The following is a 16562-nucleotide window of genomic DNA, read 5'->3' on the forward strand; positions in this document are numbered from 1 at the left end:
GGTTTACCTTCCAACAGGACAATGACCGCAAGCACAAAGCATAGACAATGCAGGAGTGTCTCAGGGTCAACTCTGTGAACGTCCTAGAGTGATCTGCAGATAGCTAGCTAGCTAGCTAGATAGATAGATAGATAGATAGATAGATAGATAGATAGATAGATAGATAGATAGATAGATAGATAGATAGTGTAGTAGGCAAGATTAACAAGAACAGCATTATATAGGATAGATAAATAGATAGATAGATACTTTATTAATCCTAAAGGGAAATTAACAATGGTATGATAATGGTAGATAATCCATACACTCAAACGTGTGGGAGATGTATGGTCTCTGTCCACCCTTACAGATACTGAAAAGGTCTGCCGAGAAGAATGGCAGAAACTCCCCACATTCCAGGTGAGCACAGAAGGTTGAGCCAAACCCAAGAAAACTCCAGGCTGGACTCAGCGGCAAAGGGTCTTCCACTAAATACGGAACAAAGGCTCCAATTGCTTGCATCAGTGGAATATTTCAGTTTTTTACAGTCATACATTTGCAAAATTGGAGTATTGAGTGTTGTTCGATGTGAAGAAAAATAAATGATTTTAACATAAGGGTGCCATATAACCACCTATGAAAAGTGAAGGGTCTGAATATTAGATATGGAGGCTTTAAAGTATTTTATCTGTGACAGAGCTACTAAACCGTTCCTCCATTCATCCATCCATTTCTGAAACTGTGATTGGGGCCAGCAGGATTAGGCTCAAAGAGAGAATATCTATTACTAAACCACTGGTGGTGTTAACACTAGAGGGCACTGTTGCTCCTCAAACCCAACACAACTGACACAGGGCACAAGTTAAAAGCACAAAGAGCTGCTTTATTTTTAGGAAACTCTTCTCAAAGCATTTCCCACCACCACAGCCACACATAAATAATATGCACAGCACACAGTTATTCTTCTTTCTTTGTCTCTTTCTCCTCCGCTCCTCCCAGCAAGCTTTGTCCACCTTCAACCTGACACTGACAACCTGGAAATGATTCTGCTCTTCTGCACATGTGGTCTGCAAGCACTTCCAGGTTAGGCGGAAACCTCATGCCACTTTCACAGCACCCCCTGGCGGCACCCATGGTACCCAACAGGGCCAAGGTATAGAACTCCAAGTCCCATGGTACCCTGTTGGAATCCGGGGCACTACTGCAATCCAGGGGAGCTGCCATCTAGCATTCTGGGTGAGGCAGTACCCTAAAGAAGCTGCCTTCCCCCATCCTTCCACCTCTTGGGCTGCCAGCCGTCTCTTACAACAGTTAAACAAATATCCGCCAATCATTAACGCTATTCCAGGTGCAGTCTTGGCGACACTCTGTGCCAAGTGGTCATGAGAATAGGAAGTTGGTTGCTGACACTGCTGCACCCTTTGCTGGAAGAGCAGAATTGTGAAAGCTGAGGTTGGTGTGAAGCCTCAAACATTTTATTAGCAGTAAAAATAAGTTTTGTTTTTTGGATATGGCTTGCCCTTAATTTAATTTGCATGCAGCGTTTTCTATGAAAAACTAGCATGCTACGGTCAGCTCCTTTTTGTAGCAGCATGTAATGCAGTTAACAGTACAGAACAGAGGGGCATCAACAATGGCACCATAGACCATGCAAACCCATTCTATTCATACGCTAAGAAATTTCTGTTCTGACAGATGTGCAATCATAATTCATCATTAGTGATGAGTAAACCATGCAGAGTTCACTTAGCCATGAGTTTGGTGAAATTGCACCATCTGTTGGAATGAAAAAAAAAAAAATTTATTACTACGAGAGTTTGTGATGCACCATCTGTTGGAATAAAAAATACAATGCATTGTATTACTACCAGTGTTTGTGATGCACCATCTGTTGGAATGAAAATTACAATGCATTTTATTACAACAAGTGTTTATGAAGTGCCATATGTTGGAATTAAAAAATACAATGCATTTTATTTCTACAAGAGTTTGTGATGTGCCATCTGTTGACGTTGCAATGCAAAATGACATATCAATGGGATGGACACACAGATACTCATTCACTTATCCTTTTATTAAGGTGGATGAGTCAGTAATAATTTTAGTCTTTGATATACAGCGTTTTTTAACAATTTTAAATCTGCTTTGAATCACCTTTAAAACATTAGTGAGTGCTGCTGCTTAGATAATATGGTGTCTCCAGATTCAAAGGTGGGCCACCGATCAACACAACCAACATCCTACCTACCGGCAGAGTCGCCCTCCACCCCCAAAACATCACACTGCTTTCCTTGATCCTTTGCATCATAACAATAGTGACCGGGCCAGATATTTGAACCTAGGACACTAATTTACATGGAAGCAGTGAACCGAGTTGACAGTTTCAGTTTATTTTCCAAAGTTTTCCATCAACATCTTGATCCAGAGTTACAAAGAATCTTACTTAATATTTGAGCAAACTTCTTTTTTCTTTTTTTTGTTGTCAAGGTCAGAAGAAAGCAGACATTTGTTTCCATGGAAAACCAATGTGTGCAAAATGCTTGTCAAGAATCTGCCCCCATGCGAACAAACGGACTCAGAAGGCGATGATGCGCTCCAGCAGTGACACAACTTATAATCACAAGTCAAGCGGCGCCAATGGTGGCACAAACAGCCCTAATGAAAGCACAGGCCACACGTGCCTAGCTCGCAGTGTCGATGTCCCCATGATGTCTCCTGAAATGAACCAAGGAGAACCTGATGTGCCAAGCAAAATGCACCAGGACGGCAACGACGTAAGGCAGAGCGTCAGCCCGAAACTCTCCAATCAGCAGCTGATAGAATTCATCATCCGGACCTCGAGAGCATCACGACCCAAACCGCTTCCACCGCCGAGAAGATACTTTAAGGAGCAAGAGTCTTCAGCAGAAGAGCACTCTTTGGATGTGGGAGCGATGGATACAGACGCCCCTTCCCAAAAGAATGAATGTGTCTCTAGCATCATGGGCAAGGTATGTAAAAAAAGAAAAAAAGATCATCAAGTGCATGATTGCTGGTTCATAGAGTCTGATCTTAAGTTTAAATCAAGTCGTTGAAACGAAAATCTCATCTTGGTGCCATACAGCATCACCACCCATCCATCCATCTATTATCTAAGCCGGGCAATCCAAATCAGAGCCAAGCAGCCCGGGATGTGTTGTCAGCCCACCATATTAAACTACCTGAGTGACGTTTACGTTAAGGTAACATTCTAATAATAGGATCTGTATCCAGCAGGGGGCGCTCTTTCACCCCCGAGACGTGTTTCTTGATGACTAGAACCAATGCCATCCCTTTTCTACCCATTACAAGAGAGAAGAGTATGGTACTAAAAGAGATTTACAAGTAAAACCCGGGATTGTGAGTAATTTGGTCTGTGAGTGTTTTGCGAGACGATCTAAAATTTGAATATATTTTAATTTGATAAATGAGCAAGGTCTTGCAATACGAGTAGTACGTCTACGCTTTGTCTGACCAAGCATCACAACTGAGCCCATGGTTCTTCTCTCTCTGTGGGATTGTGGGTAATCGTCTCCCATGCTCGGTCTCAGTCGACGTGCCTCACTCCGTTTACTGTTTACTACAGCATTGTGACCTCGTGTGTGTGCGTAAAGCATTTTTTTAATTTTGTGTGCGAGCGATAAATCTATTTAATAACAATGCAATGTCACATTTCCGCGAAATGCTCAAAAGGAGGCAAAAGCAACTGTCATTGGAGAGGTTCACCAAAAAAGATTCCAGTGAGCCAACAGACTGCTGTGATTGCGTTAGTTATAGTTAGTTATAGTGAAAGTCGTGCTACACAATAACCCTCCTCCTCCTCTCCTCTCTCTCGTCTCCCTCACACCAGCCACGATTCTTTTCAAAGGTAAAGTGCAGCATAATTTCCATCCATCCATCCATTATCCAACCCGCTATATCCTAACTACAGGGTCACGGGAGTCTACTGGAGCCAATCCCAGCCAACACAGGGCACAGGGCAGGAAACAAACCCCCGGGCAGGGTGCCAGCCCACTGCAGGCAGGTTAATTTGTTTTATGTATTTTTTACTTCATATTTTGTATTAATCATTTTTATATGAATATTTTTGGGATGTGGAACAGATCATCTGAGTTTCCATTATTACTTATGGGGAAATTCGCTTTGATCTACGAGTGCTTTGGATTACAAGCACATTTCCGGAACGAATTATGCTCGTAAACCGAGGCACCACTGTATTTGTTTAACTAGCTTTAAAAGATAATATTTGTTAGAATATAATGCATAACCCTGTATACATACACATTGAAGCCAAGTGACATGACAGCCAAGAGGGAGAATGCTGACACACGGATGCCACATCTAGCGAGGAATGTTGGTGGCATACTGAGACGCTTCTGACCAGTGCCGTAATGTGGCAAAACGACGCCTGGTGCCAAAAGGGAAAATAAGTGCCCTTCTTGTATTCACAAAGAAAACGAAAAAATGTTATTTTGGAATTTTATTTATTTACATAAACAAACTCCAAAAGGTTTGATAAAATTAACACAGTATATAAAAAATATGATTCAGGGCAGAACAAAATTCGGCCGTGTGTAACGGTCCAACCTATCAGGCTTAACTCTTTGAGGGCTGAATATTTTTTCCAAAAGCACACAAAGCAATGGTTTCCACACATAAATCAACATAAAACGTGCCAGCTGTTGGCACATGTTTGGAATCTCTGGAGCAGTGGCTGCACGTTGGGCACCTCGATTGGTCAGCAGGAATGCACGGTGAGCCGGCAGCAGGTGGGCGGTGGTGACGGTCGCAGTGTGACACAATCTGGTTTGTACCTCTTGTCATCGTAAGTGGTGGTCCACCCATCAGCTGCACGAAAGTGTTCAGCTACCAAGAACAGCTGGGGGCAAATCAGACGATGCTGATACCCCACTTTTGTTTTCAATATCCATCTCCAGATCACTTGCATCAAACTCGGTTTCCGACAGGCAAATACGTAAATTATATAAAACGTCCATGGAGTATTTTTGCTTTGTACATTTGCTTTGGTCTCTCGCCAGATGTCGATGCCATTTTAGAGGTTGTTTGCTCTTCGCCACTCATGCACGCTTAGTGAATCGAGGTTAAATCAGCAAAGCTACGCAACTTTCCTTCTAGCAAAGAGAGTTGAACTAAAATGTAAGGGCGAGTTTCGTCGCAGTTTACAGCTGATTACCGTCCTCTACCCCTGAATTGTGACAAAAGTCGACATTCGCCCTGAAAGATTTAATCAAACTCTAATTAGCTTCAAACACACCAAGAGCGGACAGAGGGTCCCTCTGAGAGCGTAATGACTGGTTGTGCATCGCGATTCCAACAATAACAGCGTGCACCGCTCTGTTACATCTGTTACATCTACTCTAAATCAACAGTACCAGGCTGTATAGTGAAGGGAAATGTTCATTTTTATCTGACGCTCACGGACCCCCTGAAACCCATCCATGGACACCCTAGGGGTCCACGGACCTCAGGTTAAGAACCCCTGTTATAGACTGCAGGTCAAGTGTGCCCTGAAGGATGGGGAGAGTGAATTCCACTACCCCAGATAAGAGATATGCAGCAGTGCTAGGTGGGACCAGTACTAGGTGGGATTAGGTCCCGTCACGCTTATGTGATGTATGGGAAACTAGGAAATATAGATGAAACCAGTTGGAGGCAGGATGGCAGGGAATGGAATGATTGGGAGTCAGATGACAGAGACAAATGTGTTGGCAGTTAAGAATTGTAATCAGTATGGTTTGCCCACCCTTGGGCACTCATTTCACTTGTTTGGAGTCTGTGTACGCCTCACGCAATGAAAGCCTGATTCCTGAGACTCCGCGTGCCTTCTTGAGTAAAGCCAGGCTGCCCTGACATCTGCCCCAACTGTTCCTGCCTTGTAATGCTGCTAGGATTGGCTCCAGCTCCCTGCAAACCAAGCAGGTTCTCCTACTGCATGTAACGTTATGGTTCTTGGCATCCGCCAACACCGAAATGACCAAAACTAAATCATGAAAGCGCTGAGGCACAGGAAGAGAATTAGCTAATGAACAAAAAGCTTGAAGCGTTAGGCTCGCTCGCCCACCACCCTTATCTGCAGTTGCTTAAAAGTCCCCTTGTGCAACAATTCTCTCTTAGATGAATGGTTTCCTTTAAAATCCAATGCATTTTATTACAGCAAGTGTTTATGATGCACCATCTTTTAGAATGAAAAATACAATACATTTTATCACTACAAGTGTTTATGATGTGCCATCTGTTGGAATGAAAAATGCAATGCATTTTATTACTACAAGTGTTTATAGTCCACCATTGATGAAACCAGTTGGAGGTAGAATGGCAGGGAATGGAATGATTGGGAGTCACATAGCAGAGACAAATTTGTTGGCAGATAAGAATTGTAATTAAAGTATGGTTTGCCCACCCTTGGGCACTCATTTCACTTGACTGGAGTCCGTGTACGCATCACGCAATGAAAGCCTGATTCTGCTGCATTCCTGAGACTCCGTGTGCCTTCTTGAGTAAAGCCGGGCTGCCCCGACCTCTGCCATGACTAATCCTGCCTTGTAATGCTGCTAGGATTGGCTCCAGCTCCCTGCAAACTGTATGTAACGTTATGGTTCTTGGCATCTGCCAACACCAAAATGACCAAAACTAAATCATGAAAGCACTGATGCACAGGAAGAGAATTAGCAAATGAACAAAAAGCTTGAAGTGTTAGGCTCGCTCGCCCACCACCCTTATCTGCAGTTGCTCAAAAGTCCCCTTGTGCAACATTTCTCTCTTAGATGAATGGTTTCCTTTTAAATTTGCAGAATCGAGTGCTGAACATGGCCTTGAAGATCAGAGTTAATGGAGGCAAATAGTTTTCAATGCTTTGACAGCTTTTATAAAATGGCAAACGTGAAGCCTGTGAGATAACATAAAAAGGGCAGAGACCTTGAAAAGCCACAGCCTGAAGAACACAGGCACACTTGTGGGCGCTTGCTGCTGCCGCCGACGCATCCGACGCTCTCACGAAAAGTGAACATTTGCAGAAGAATGAAGCAATGGCTAAAGAGGAAGTGTAAAAGTGAATAAGAAACTGCAGATGGCAAAGCTTGTCGTATGGCGGACCCTCACTACCATTGGTGCCTGATTTACTGCTGGTGATGGAGCACCAAAGTTGGCCCAACCTAAGAGAGTGGCACCCGGTGGAGGGGCAAGGTTGGCACCAGACTACAGGTGGGCGACTTGTAGTTCAGGACGGACTGAGATCAGAATCGAGAGATGGCAGACATGGAGACACAGACACAAAAAGGGGGACCATTTTGCTTTTAAATTGGTAATGCACGGCTGGCAGAAAACCACAAACCCAGCTAGCAGGGATCCATTTCATGCCATGAAAGAGATTAAGGCCATGGATGGCTGGCACGAAGCTACACCACTTCCTGCAGTTAACATGACAGTGCATGGGCTTGAGTCAGGAAAGTGGGAACTATGAGACCACCTTTAGTTGTGAGTTCCGGGATGACTGGAAGAAGGCTGGAGCTCTTGTGCTCAGTTGGCGTAAATATCTAGGATGGTGTGGCCCCTTTAATATAAGCGGGGGGACCTGGCATTGAGATTCAAAGATCAGAGGGTGTGGGAGCCCGAAGGAGGGGAGGGGGTCCCTGTGAACTCTGAAACGCAGCACATTTTGCACCACATCACTCTTTACAGCTGCCTCCCTACAAAGTCACACAATGCTCTGCAACGAACAAATAAACCCCTCGTGAAGTCGTGATTGGTAGTGGGTCCCCCAGTGATCTCCTGATCTCGCCTCATTTTGTACACCATCATTTTTTTTTTGTTTTTGTAGAAGCCTCCCTGGTGCGCCTTGCCATACATTGCATCATGCCTTATCACTCTTATTATCACGTCACATGTGTTCCATGAAGGTTACAGTTCCTGTTGTGTGGTGGGAGCACAACACACAAAAGTGGCCAGAAGACCACAAGTGTCCCAGGGCCAACTTAGTACAGGAACACACTGGTGTTGGGAAAGCGTCCCCTGAGTGCAAAGTACCTCAGATGGCAGAGCTGGGAATGACGTGACCCCCGAGTTGACTGCGTTCCAGTTAAACATTCGGAAAACTAATATGGACGTGTCCAGGAAAACCATTGCTGTGTTTGCTCCATCGGAATAGATAGCAATTGAAAACAACACATTATGCTGCATTTTGTACATCCAAACGCCGTAGCAACATGGCTGAGGATAGAAATTGGACAGTGCTGTGTGTGTGACTGATTTAATGAGGCACAAATAGACAGAAGCTCTGGTAAACTGTATACTACTTCAGCTTTCAATAAGCTCATGGTGTACATCACCATTTTGGATTGACGTCATAATCTAAAGTCAGTACTAGAAGCAGTAACCGTAGCAAAGAAGTGTAACATTATAATCAAGAATCGTAAAGTCTGTCTCTCTTAACTCTACTCCATATGCCACTTCCATGACTGTAACAGCTGTATAGAAAAGCTGTATATCTTCCTAAACCACAGCCTGTGTGAGAAATATTACAACAAACAACAATGATATCTTATTTCTACATTTTTTTATGATGGCCATCAGTTATGTCTTAATTCTCTATTCCACCACCACCTCCAGCAGGACCAGAGGATGTCCCATAACTGAGTTTGCCTTCTTTTATTTGGTTGATTCCATGGGCCTCTTGTGATATGATGTTACCAGCCCAGCACACCACATTGACTATATGATAGATAGATAGATAGATAGATAGATAGATAGATAGATAGATAGATAGATAGATAGATAGAGTAGTTGGCAGGATTAGATAGATAGATAGATAGATAGATAGATAGATAGATAGATAGATAGATAGATAGATAGATAGATAGATAGCGTAGTTGGCAGGATTAGATAGATAGATAGATAGATAGATAGATAGATAGATAGATAGATAGATAGATAGCGTAGTTGGCAGGATTAGATAGATAGATAGATAGATAGATAAATAGATAGATAGATAGATGTGATATATTTTGATAATTTGTGGGCATTAACTGTATTTGGTTATCTTTCTGTCAGCGTCTTTTGTTTCTTGATGTGTGGTGGCGCAGTAGTCAGCTCAGATACTGTAGAATGTTTGCCTACAATAATCATTCCAGCATAGCCAGCCTGTGTTTCCCAGCGTTTTAAAGAACATTTCACCCTTATAATCCATGTCAAACGTGTTCAGTTCCTCGCTCCCCTTTCTTTGACTTCTAAGCATTTCATGGAGTTCTGCGAGGTTACCGAACATTTTTATGATTTAACTGAACTCACAGCAAATTGAAGTCTGCATTGTTTGCTCTTGACTTTTAGCAGACGTATATATGAGTTAATAAATGTATGTGTTTCCATATACAGTAAATAAGATAAAACCTCTGCATATGCATTTACAGTATTAGATTAGATAAACTTTATTAATCCTATGGAGAAATTCGGAGACATGCAGCAGCAGAAACAAAAAAAAAAAACAAATCATACAGACAGGTAATATAATCAATCAATCAATCAATCAATCAAAATAAATAAATGTGTATTGTGCAGATATTTCAATATGCCCAGAGAGCATGTACTTGCCCTAAATGAATTAAGATTGCGTGCTCATGTCACATGCTTGGTATGTTCGTGTTACGTAAAGCTTTGTTATTTCCCTCGTACCGTTTATCGTTGTAAATCTGTGCAACACCCTGAAACGTTCCAGTAAAATAAAAAGTGCCATTTTTGAATAAATGAGATTGAATTGCATCGGCATTCCTAAATCCCAGTAATTTCAATTCCTTCCTTTTTCTGTATTTCAAGTCGTGTGTTTCTCTCTGCCAGAGCTGAGATTAGTATAGCATGACTACGTTCTTGGCCAGACAGAATTAATCATCTGGACGTTCCTAGCGGAGAAACTTTTTTTTTTTATCATTTTGAGTAAAATAACAGAGACATCTTTTGCAGTTGATTCCTTATTTATTCTCTGATTTGGGGTGGCACAGTGTTTCTCTTTCTCTCTCTCTCTCTCTCTATCTGCTGCCTCACAATTCCAGTGCTCCGGGTTTGAAATCCCTCATCCTGGTCGTCATCTTTGTGGAGTTTGTTTATCGCTGCCATGTCTTGGTGATTTTGTCCCTTTAGGTACTCCAGTTTTCTTCCTCTGTTCTTATAGGCATGTAGGTTATAAGAGGCTAAAGATGACCTAAAGGTTATGTAGGCTAAAGGTGACCTTGGCGGGAGTGTGTGCACGAGTGTCCCCTGTCCTCGACTGGTTCCTCCTTGGACCCAAAGCTTACTTATTAGTGTGTTAGTCTCTGACTTAGATGAATTTTTTCAGGCAACGCTCTAAAAAAGGTGTCAGGAGTGAAATACGCAGCTGCGGGATGACTTCTGGTGGCATGCCATGGCTTGTTGGAAGCACTTCCAGGTAATATGGAAGGAAAACAGGGAGGTCCACTTCCAGCAGCACCCTCCACCCTCACCCAAGGACTTCTTGAGGGCTGTGTTTCTGGATTTCAATTCCCATGCAGCCTTGCAGATGTCCAAACTGGGACTACTTGTGAGGAACACTGCCACCTATTAATTGTGGGATGAACTGTTCCCAGTTTCCAGCTCTGACCAGTCCATTCCTCCTTCCAGCAATCCATTTAGGATGGGAATTATAAGGCGTCCCAGCTGGGAAGTGTATGGCCATCATTCCATTATGGCTTCCTGGCTGGGCAAGAAGTCCTCCTCCATCCTGGCAGGGATGCCTATTTGTCCTTCTGGGCACTTTACAGTTGTAATGATTGAGGATATCAAATACTTAATGAAGAGGAAAGAAAATATATACTCAGAGAACAAAGTGCTTTTTAATAGGGTGAGAAGTGTAGACTTTACATATTTCATTAGAGTTAAGATTAATATAATAACACTGACTCTTCATATGCATTAATGACCTGTCACTTGCAAATCTGCATCTTTCGCCTGGTCGCTCTGCTCGGTTGTTGCTCAGTGTATATATACTTGTATGGCGATGTGAAGTCAACGGGTGGCAAGCGGATGCATTACTTTACCTTTTGTGGTCTATGCAACAGCAGAACAAAAAAAAAAATCATATTTCCTGTTTTTGTTACAGGAAGTAGACAGCCGGCTGATATCAGGAGGAACTAAAAGAGATCTTGCTAACGTTATTAATGCTTGTTCATCAAGTGGAATCGGGCAGAACTCGGAGAACACACCACCAAACACCAGCAAATGGGACAAAGAAAGAAACCAAAGTACGTATGAAAACTCAATAGAGGTGAATGTTAAATATAAGACACATTAGCTGTGTGTGTGATGGACATCACTTTAGAGTCACGTTAAGGTTATTATTATTATTATTTGAATATATTAATATATATATATATATATAAGAATCAGAGATACTTGGGATAGATCAATTACCCAGCAGAGCGGTAGACTGTAGTAATCTGAGGGCCGAATCTCAACTTCTGTGGGTTTTGTACGAGTTAAGAGAAGGAGGATTGACGAGCTGTGTTGGTCTTAATGGCCGGAACTCTTCAAAGATTCCTCCTACTGTAACGTGATGTGATGTTGTGTGGTGTTGTGTTATGCTGTGTTGCATTGTGTTGTATTGTGTTGTACTATGTGATGTGATGTGGTGCGGTGTGGTGCATTGCGATGCAATGTGGTGTTGTGTTATGTGATGTGATGTTGTGTTGTGTGATTTTGTGTTGTGTTATGTTGCATTCAGTTGCATTGCATTGTGTTGTGTGATGTGATGTTGTTATGCTATGTTATGTTATATTGTGTTGTGCTGTGTTGTATTGTGTGGTGTGATGTGATGTGATGTAGTGTGGTGTGTTGTGTGGTGTTGTTTTATGTTATGTTATGTAATGTAATGTGATGTGATGTTGTGTTGTGTGATGTTATGTTATGTTGCATTGAGTTGCATTGCATTGTATTGTGTGATGTGATGTGGAATGGTGTGGTGCATTGCGATGCAATGTGGTGTTGAGTTATGTGATGTGATGTTGTGTGATGTGTTGTGTGGTGTTGTATTGTGTTGTGTTATGTGATGTTATGTGGTGTTGTGTTGTGTGATATGATGTTGTTATGCTATGTTATGTTATGTTGTGTTGTGTTGTATTGTGTTGTGTGGTGTGATGTAATGTAGTGTGGTGCAGTGCAATGCAATGTGGTGTTGTGTTTTCTTGTGTTGTTATGTTGTGTTGTGTAATGTGATGCGGTGCGGTGTGGTGTTGTGTTGTGTGATGTCATGTCATGTCATGTCGTGTCATGTTATGTTATGTTATTGACTGGTGAAATAGGAAGACAAAATGTTGTGAACAAATCTTCGATCTTATGGATATTTTTGATAAAGTACATTTTTTTCTAGGTTATTAAAAAAGAACTATCTAGATAACAGATAAGGTATGTTTATCATAGAAACATTCTTAAAAAAAGATCAGGTAGTATATTGGGCTTTATTGCATTTGGGACATTAGACCTACTGTATGCCCCCCAAAACATTTCAATATACACCTTCTTTTTAAAATTTTAAATGGGAAATTCTTTGTTTAACTCTAACCAGAAGTATCATCCTAAATTATATTTTGCAGAATAAGCTCAAAATATTTTTTTTTCTAGAAAGAAGTGAATCAATATTAGTGACGCAAACTCAAAAGCTGTCCACGCCTTTCAGACTTATCTTTCTTTGACATTTAGTGCTAACAAGTCACTCTTTGTTTGATTCCAGCTGAGATCTCAACACCAGCTAAGCGGCCGCTCCTCAGAAGACAAGACCACATAGATAACTTGGATCAGAAAGCGCACGATCCTTGGGTGAGGATCTCTGATAGTTTCGAGGGTCAGGCTGCCATCATGAATCCAGAAAATGGACAAACAGAGTCGGACCACCCCGAAAGTCTCTCTCCTGGTGCTTCAAAGGGTGAAAATGTCTCCAGTATGAAGAAAGGTCCTCCCGTAGCTCCAAAGCCGACATGGGCTCGCCAGAGTTTAAAAGGTCTGAAGAATGGAAAGCCAGTAGAAGCTGAAAAGAAAACCATTGACTCTGGAAGAAGCTTTGGGACAAGTTCAAGAACGGCAACACCAAGCTCAAAGATGTCCATAAAGCAAAAGATTACCTCGTTTGAAACTTTCTCCAGCCCAACGTCCCAAGAGAGATCACCTAAAAAGTTCACTTCCTTGCCTTCTACCCCCTTGATGGCCAAATCACCCAGTAGATGTGAAACAAATGTTGCACCAAAAGTCCCTGGTTCTGCTACACCAAAGGCTATGGTAAACGATTCACCAAACAGCAGACATCTGTCATCAGAAATGATCAGCAAATCCACAGAAGGAGCCATCACATCAGCAACAGTAAGCTGCAGACCAGAAGATAGAAAGGAGAACTCGGTAGAACTAAAACATTCAAAGGACAGTTTGGTGGAACCGGATGATGGAAAGGACAATTCAATGGAGTCAGAAGATGGAAAGGACAATTCAGTAGAACCGACAGGTGAAAAGGGTGCTTCGGTGGTAGGGTCCCTGCAAGCAGAAGATGCCAAAACTTCAGCAGAAGACATAACCATCCCCATCACAAACTTGGAATTTTCATGTTCTTCACCATTGCCTTCCTCATCCTTCCCTAGGAGAAGCAGCAGTACTAAGAGCGTACCTCCTGGACTAACCGTAGAAACCAATGACGGAATGGAGGTGGTCAAGCCTCCCAGCCAGAGAACACGAAGCTTTCCGCTGGCTGCTCCCCAGTCCTCTGAAGCCTATGGCCTAAAGACATACGACGAGGAAAGCTTCAGCAAAATCCTCTCCTTCAGTAACCAGGTATCTCATGCACTGATGAGGTCCATGCGCTCCCTTCCCCAGTCCCCTGTGACCTGGCCTAGCAATCCATGGACTCCACCTACAGAATCTCCTCAAGTAACAGCGGATGATGAAACGTCTTCGACAGAGAAGAGCCTTTTGTCTGCTTCAGACGGGGATGGAAACCATCAGGAGAAAGGATTTTCTGTGAGGTAAGTCCGAGATGACATCTGTTCCGAATTAAGCAACAGTGAAATACAGCTGGGAAATCCAAAACGATCACGGTCTAGCCATCTTCACATAGCAACTGTGACCACAAGGGGGCCGCCCAGAGAGCCCCCAAACCACAGACACTGCAATACAGCACACGTTGGTGTGATAACATAAAGGATTTTTATTCACGCAGTAATCAGTTACGGTAACAATACAAATCAATTCAGAAATTCGTCCCCCTCTCTACCTCTCTCTGAGTGATGCCCGCTGCCTCCCGACTCTGACTGGTCCATGTGTGGCAATGGACTCCTTTTTAAGCCTTACCCGGGAATGCTTCTGGCACTTCCAGGGCATGAAGATAGTAGGGAGGTCTAACCCGACAGCACCCTCTGTTGGCACGTAGAGACCCCCACAAGACTGTATTTCTGGATTCCATCTCCCAAGCACCCCTGTGGTTGCCTGTAGGAGGACCACTGCCACCTGGTGTATGGGGAACGGAACAGCTCCTTATTCTCAGCTTCCGCTGGTCCATTTATTAAATCATACTGGCTGGGTACAAAAGTATCTTCCATTTTCCTGTGCCCGCCGGCCACTTTGTCAGCGTATTAAAACATCTTCCCGATCTGGTCGGGATGCCCATTCTCCTCTTACATACTGTAAAAATGACAACTGTCCATGGACTGCCTATTAGGCCAAAGTGTATAGAGTAACAACGTGACCTGCCATTGCTTGAACCTAAAATTCAAACGTCGAATGGAGGGCTCTCTGTATGGGGAGGGGGGTTCATTTCCTCACTATTTTTGAATGGCTTCCAGCCAAAGTCACAGACAGGTTGATTTGTGTTTAAGTGCCATAATGATCCCCTTATGTGCTGGGTATTCAAGTTTAAGTGCCATCAACCCTCACGTGACATATTCAGGTGTTGCAAAATGGACTCAAAGATTCGGCCATTCTTTGAAGCCCTTTTGTGCAAGTTCAGAGTTGGTGCTTATCATGGCATTGCCAGCCCTGGACAGGAGGCCAATCCATCCACACCAACTGAATCCATTTAAACTAAGCTACATGTCTTTGAGATGGGTGGTAACCCTACAAGGAGAACATTCAAACCTGACACAGGCAGCGACTGCTGGGATATGAACCCAGAAACCTGGAGGTGTGAGTCTGCAGTGCACACCGCAGGACCACCCCTCAATTTATTTATTCTTTTTGGGGGATTGCATTCTGTAACTCCATGACTGCAACGGTGAATGATGTGCTGGAATGAGTAGACCACCAGCAATGGGTGCAAAAGAGGAAAGCCAAGCCATTGAACCCCCACACTCACTCACTCACTAAACTGCTTTTGCTCAACAGTGCAGTCACTGAAGGCCAAAGACCACCCCAGAAGCATGGCACTGTACAAGACCCAACTCTGGGTGGCTCAGCCGTCTGTTTCTGGACACGGAATGATGTTTTTTTACCCTTTCATCTATTTTTTAAGTATGCTTAGAACATTTCAACAATTTTGATGAGAACAGGTCATCTACAACTGCATCCTACTCCCACCTAAAGGCCTGTTATCAGATGGCAGCATTGTGCAAATATGAAGCATGACCACAGAGAGTAGTCAGGGGCATTGGGGTCCACACACAGACCAAAGGGTAGGCGTAACCTGCTAACCTCACCAAACATGCTAAGCTTCAGGAGGGTTACTTGTTCTGAAGTGCAGGAGAAAATGAAATCAAAAAGTGAAATGAAGTCAATTTTCCTTGACATGGATAACCATGTGGTCCGAGTGACAAAGTTTGAACGAATCCCAAAAATAAGTTTGGGGGACAACTAGGTCATTCCATTTAATGCATGCTAGCAACAAAGAACAAAAATAAATAAATAGACACATGACGGCGCTACAACACAAAAGATCACCTTGGTAATCACCTTTCTAAATGAGTTAGGCTTTGAGAGACCTCCAGACTCTGGTCTAAAATGTGACACCATCTTCTGGGGACATCTGCTTTTCTACCATCTGGACTGGAATGGTTGGGCTCTCTCTGTCTCAGTTGTCCTCATTGGATGCCTTCTGTACAAAGTGAGGGGGAAAAAGGTGACAAGACCATTAGTGACAGCGCCCTCTCTAATCTAGGAGTGGTACTACATACCTCAGGTGAGCCCAGAAGGCGATCCTCTGGCGTGCATTTGTGGCAGCCAAACATGCATGGACCATGGTATCAAGTAGTTTGGCAGATACCAGTACTTTGGTTCCTTTCAGATCTTGACTTGATGTTATAATAATTTTGAGGAATAGATTTATATATTTATATTCTTGTATTCTTTCTCCCCTCGCAAGCTTGGCAAAAATCAGAGAATGCACTATGGGCATAGCGGAGGACAAGGAGATTAGGAAAAAGGAGCCATCTTCATCTCCACCCACCAGCGTGTCTGCCCAGTCTGTCATCTCCATAATTCCCGCAGAGGAAATTGCAGCAATGATAGAAGAAGTGAAAGCCCTGGATGAAGAAGCGTTAAAGGTAAGTTGGTGGAAAATAATAATGGCCAATAGT

General features: G+C 43.0%; 1 protein-coding gene across 2 annotated transcripts in view; it reads left to right on the forward strand.

Moving 5' to 3' along the window:
• Window positions 1–16562, forward strand: part of il16 (interleukin 16) — a 114492-nt gene that overhangs the window by 79126 nt on the left and 18804 nt on the right. For both annotated transcript variants that reach the window (XM_039772758.1, XM_039772759.1), the window contains exons 14-17: window positions 2467–2969; window positions 11120–11261; window positions 12746–14021; window positions 16349–16529. In XM_039772758.1, coding sequence (XP_039628692.1) covers window positions 2467–2969; window positions 11120–11261; window positions 12746–14021; window positions 16349–16529 — 2102 coding nt within the window. The remainder of the gene's footprint in view (window positions 1–2466; window positions 2970–11119; window positions 11262–12745; window positions 14022–16348; window positions 16530–16562) is intronic.

This window comes from Polypterus senegalus, chromosome 12 (genome assembly GCF_016835505.1).
Source record: "Polypterus senegalus isolate Bchr_013 chromosome 12, ASM1683550v1, whole genome shotgun sequence".
Taxonomy (NCBI): domain Eukaryota; kingdom Metazoa; phylum Chordata; class Cladistia; order Polypteriformes; family Polypteridae; genus Polypterus; species Polypterus senegalus.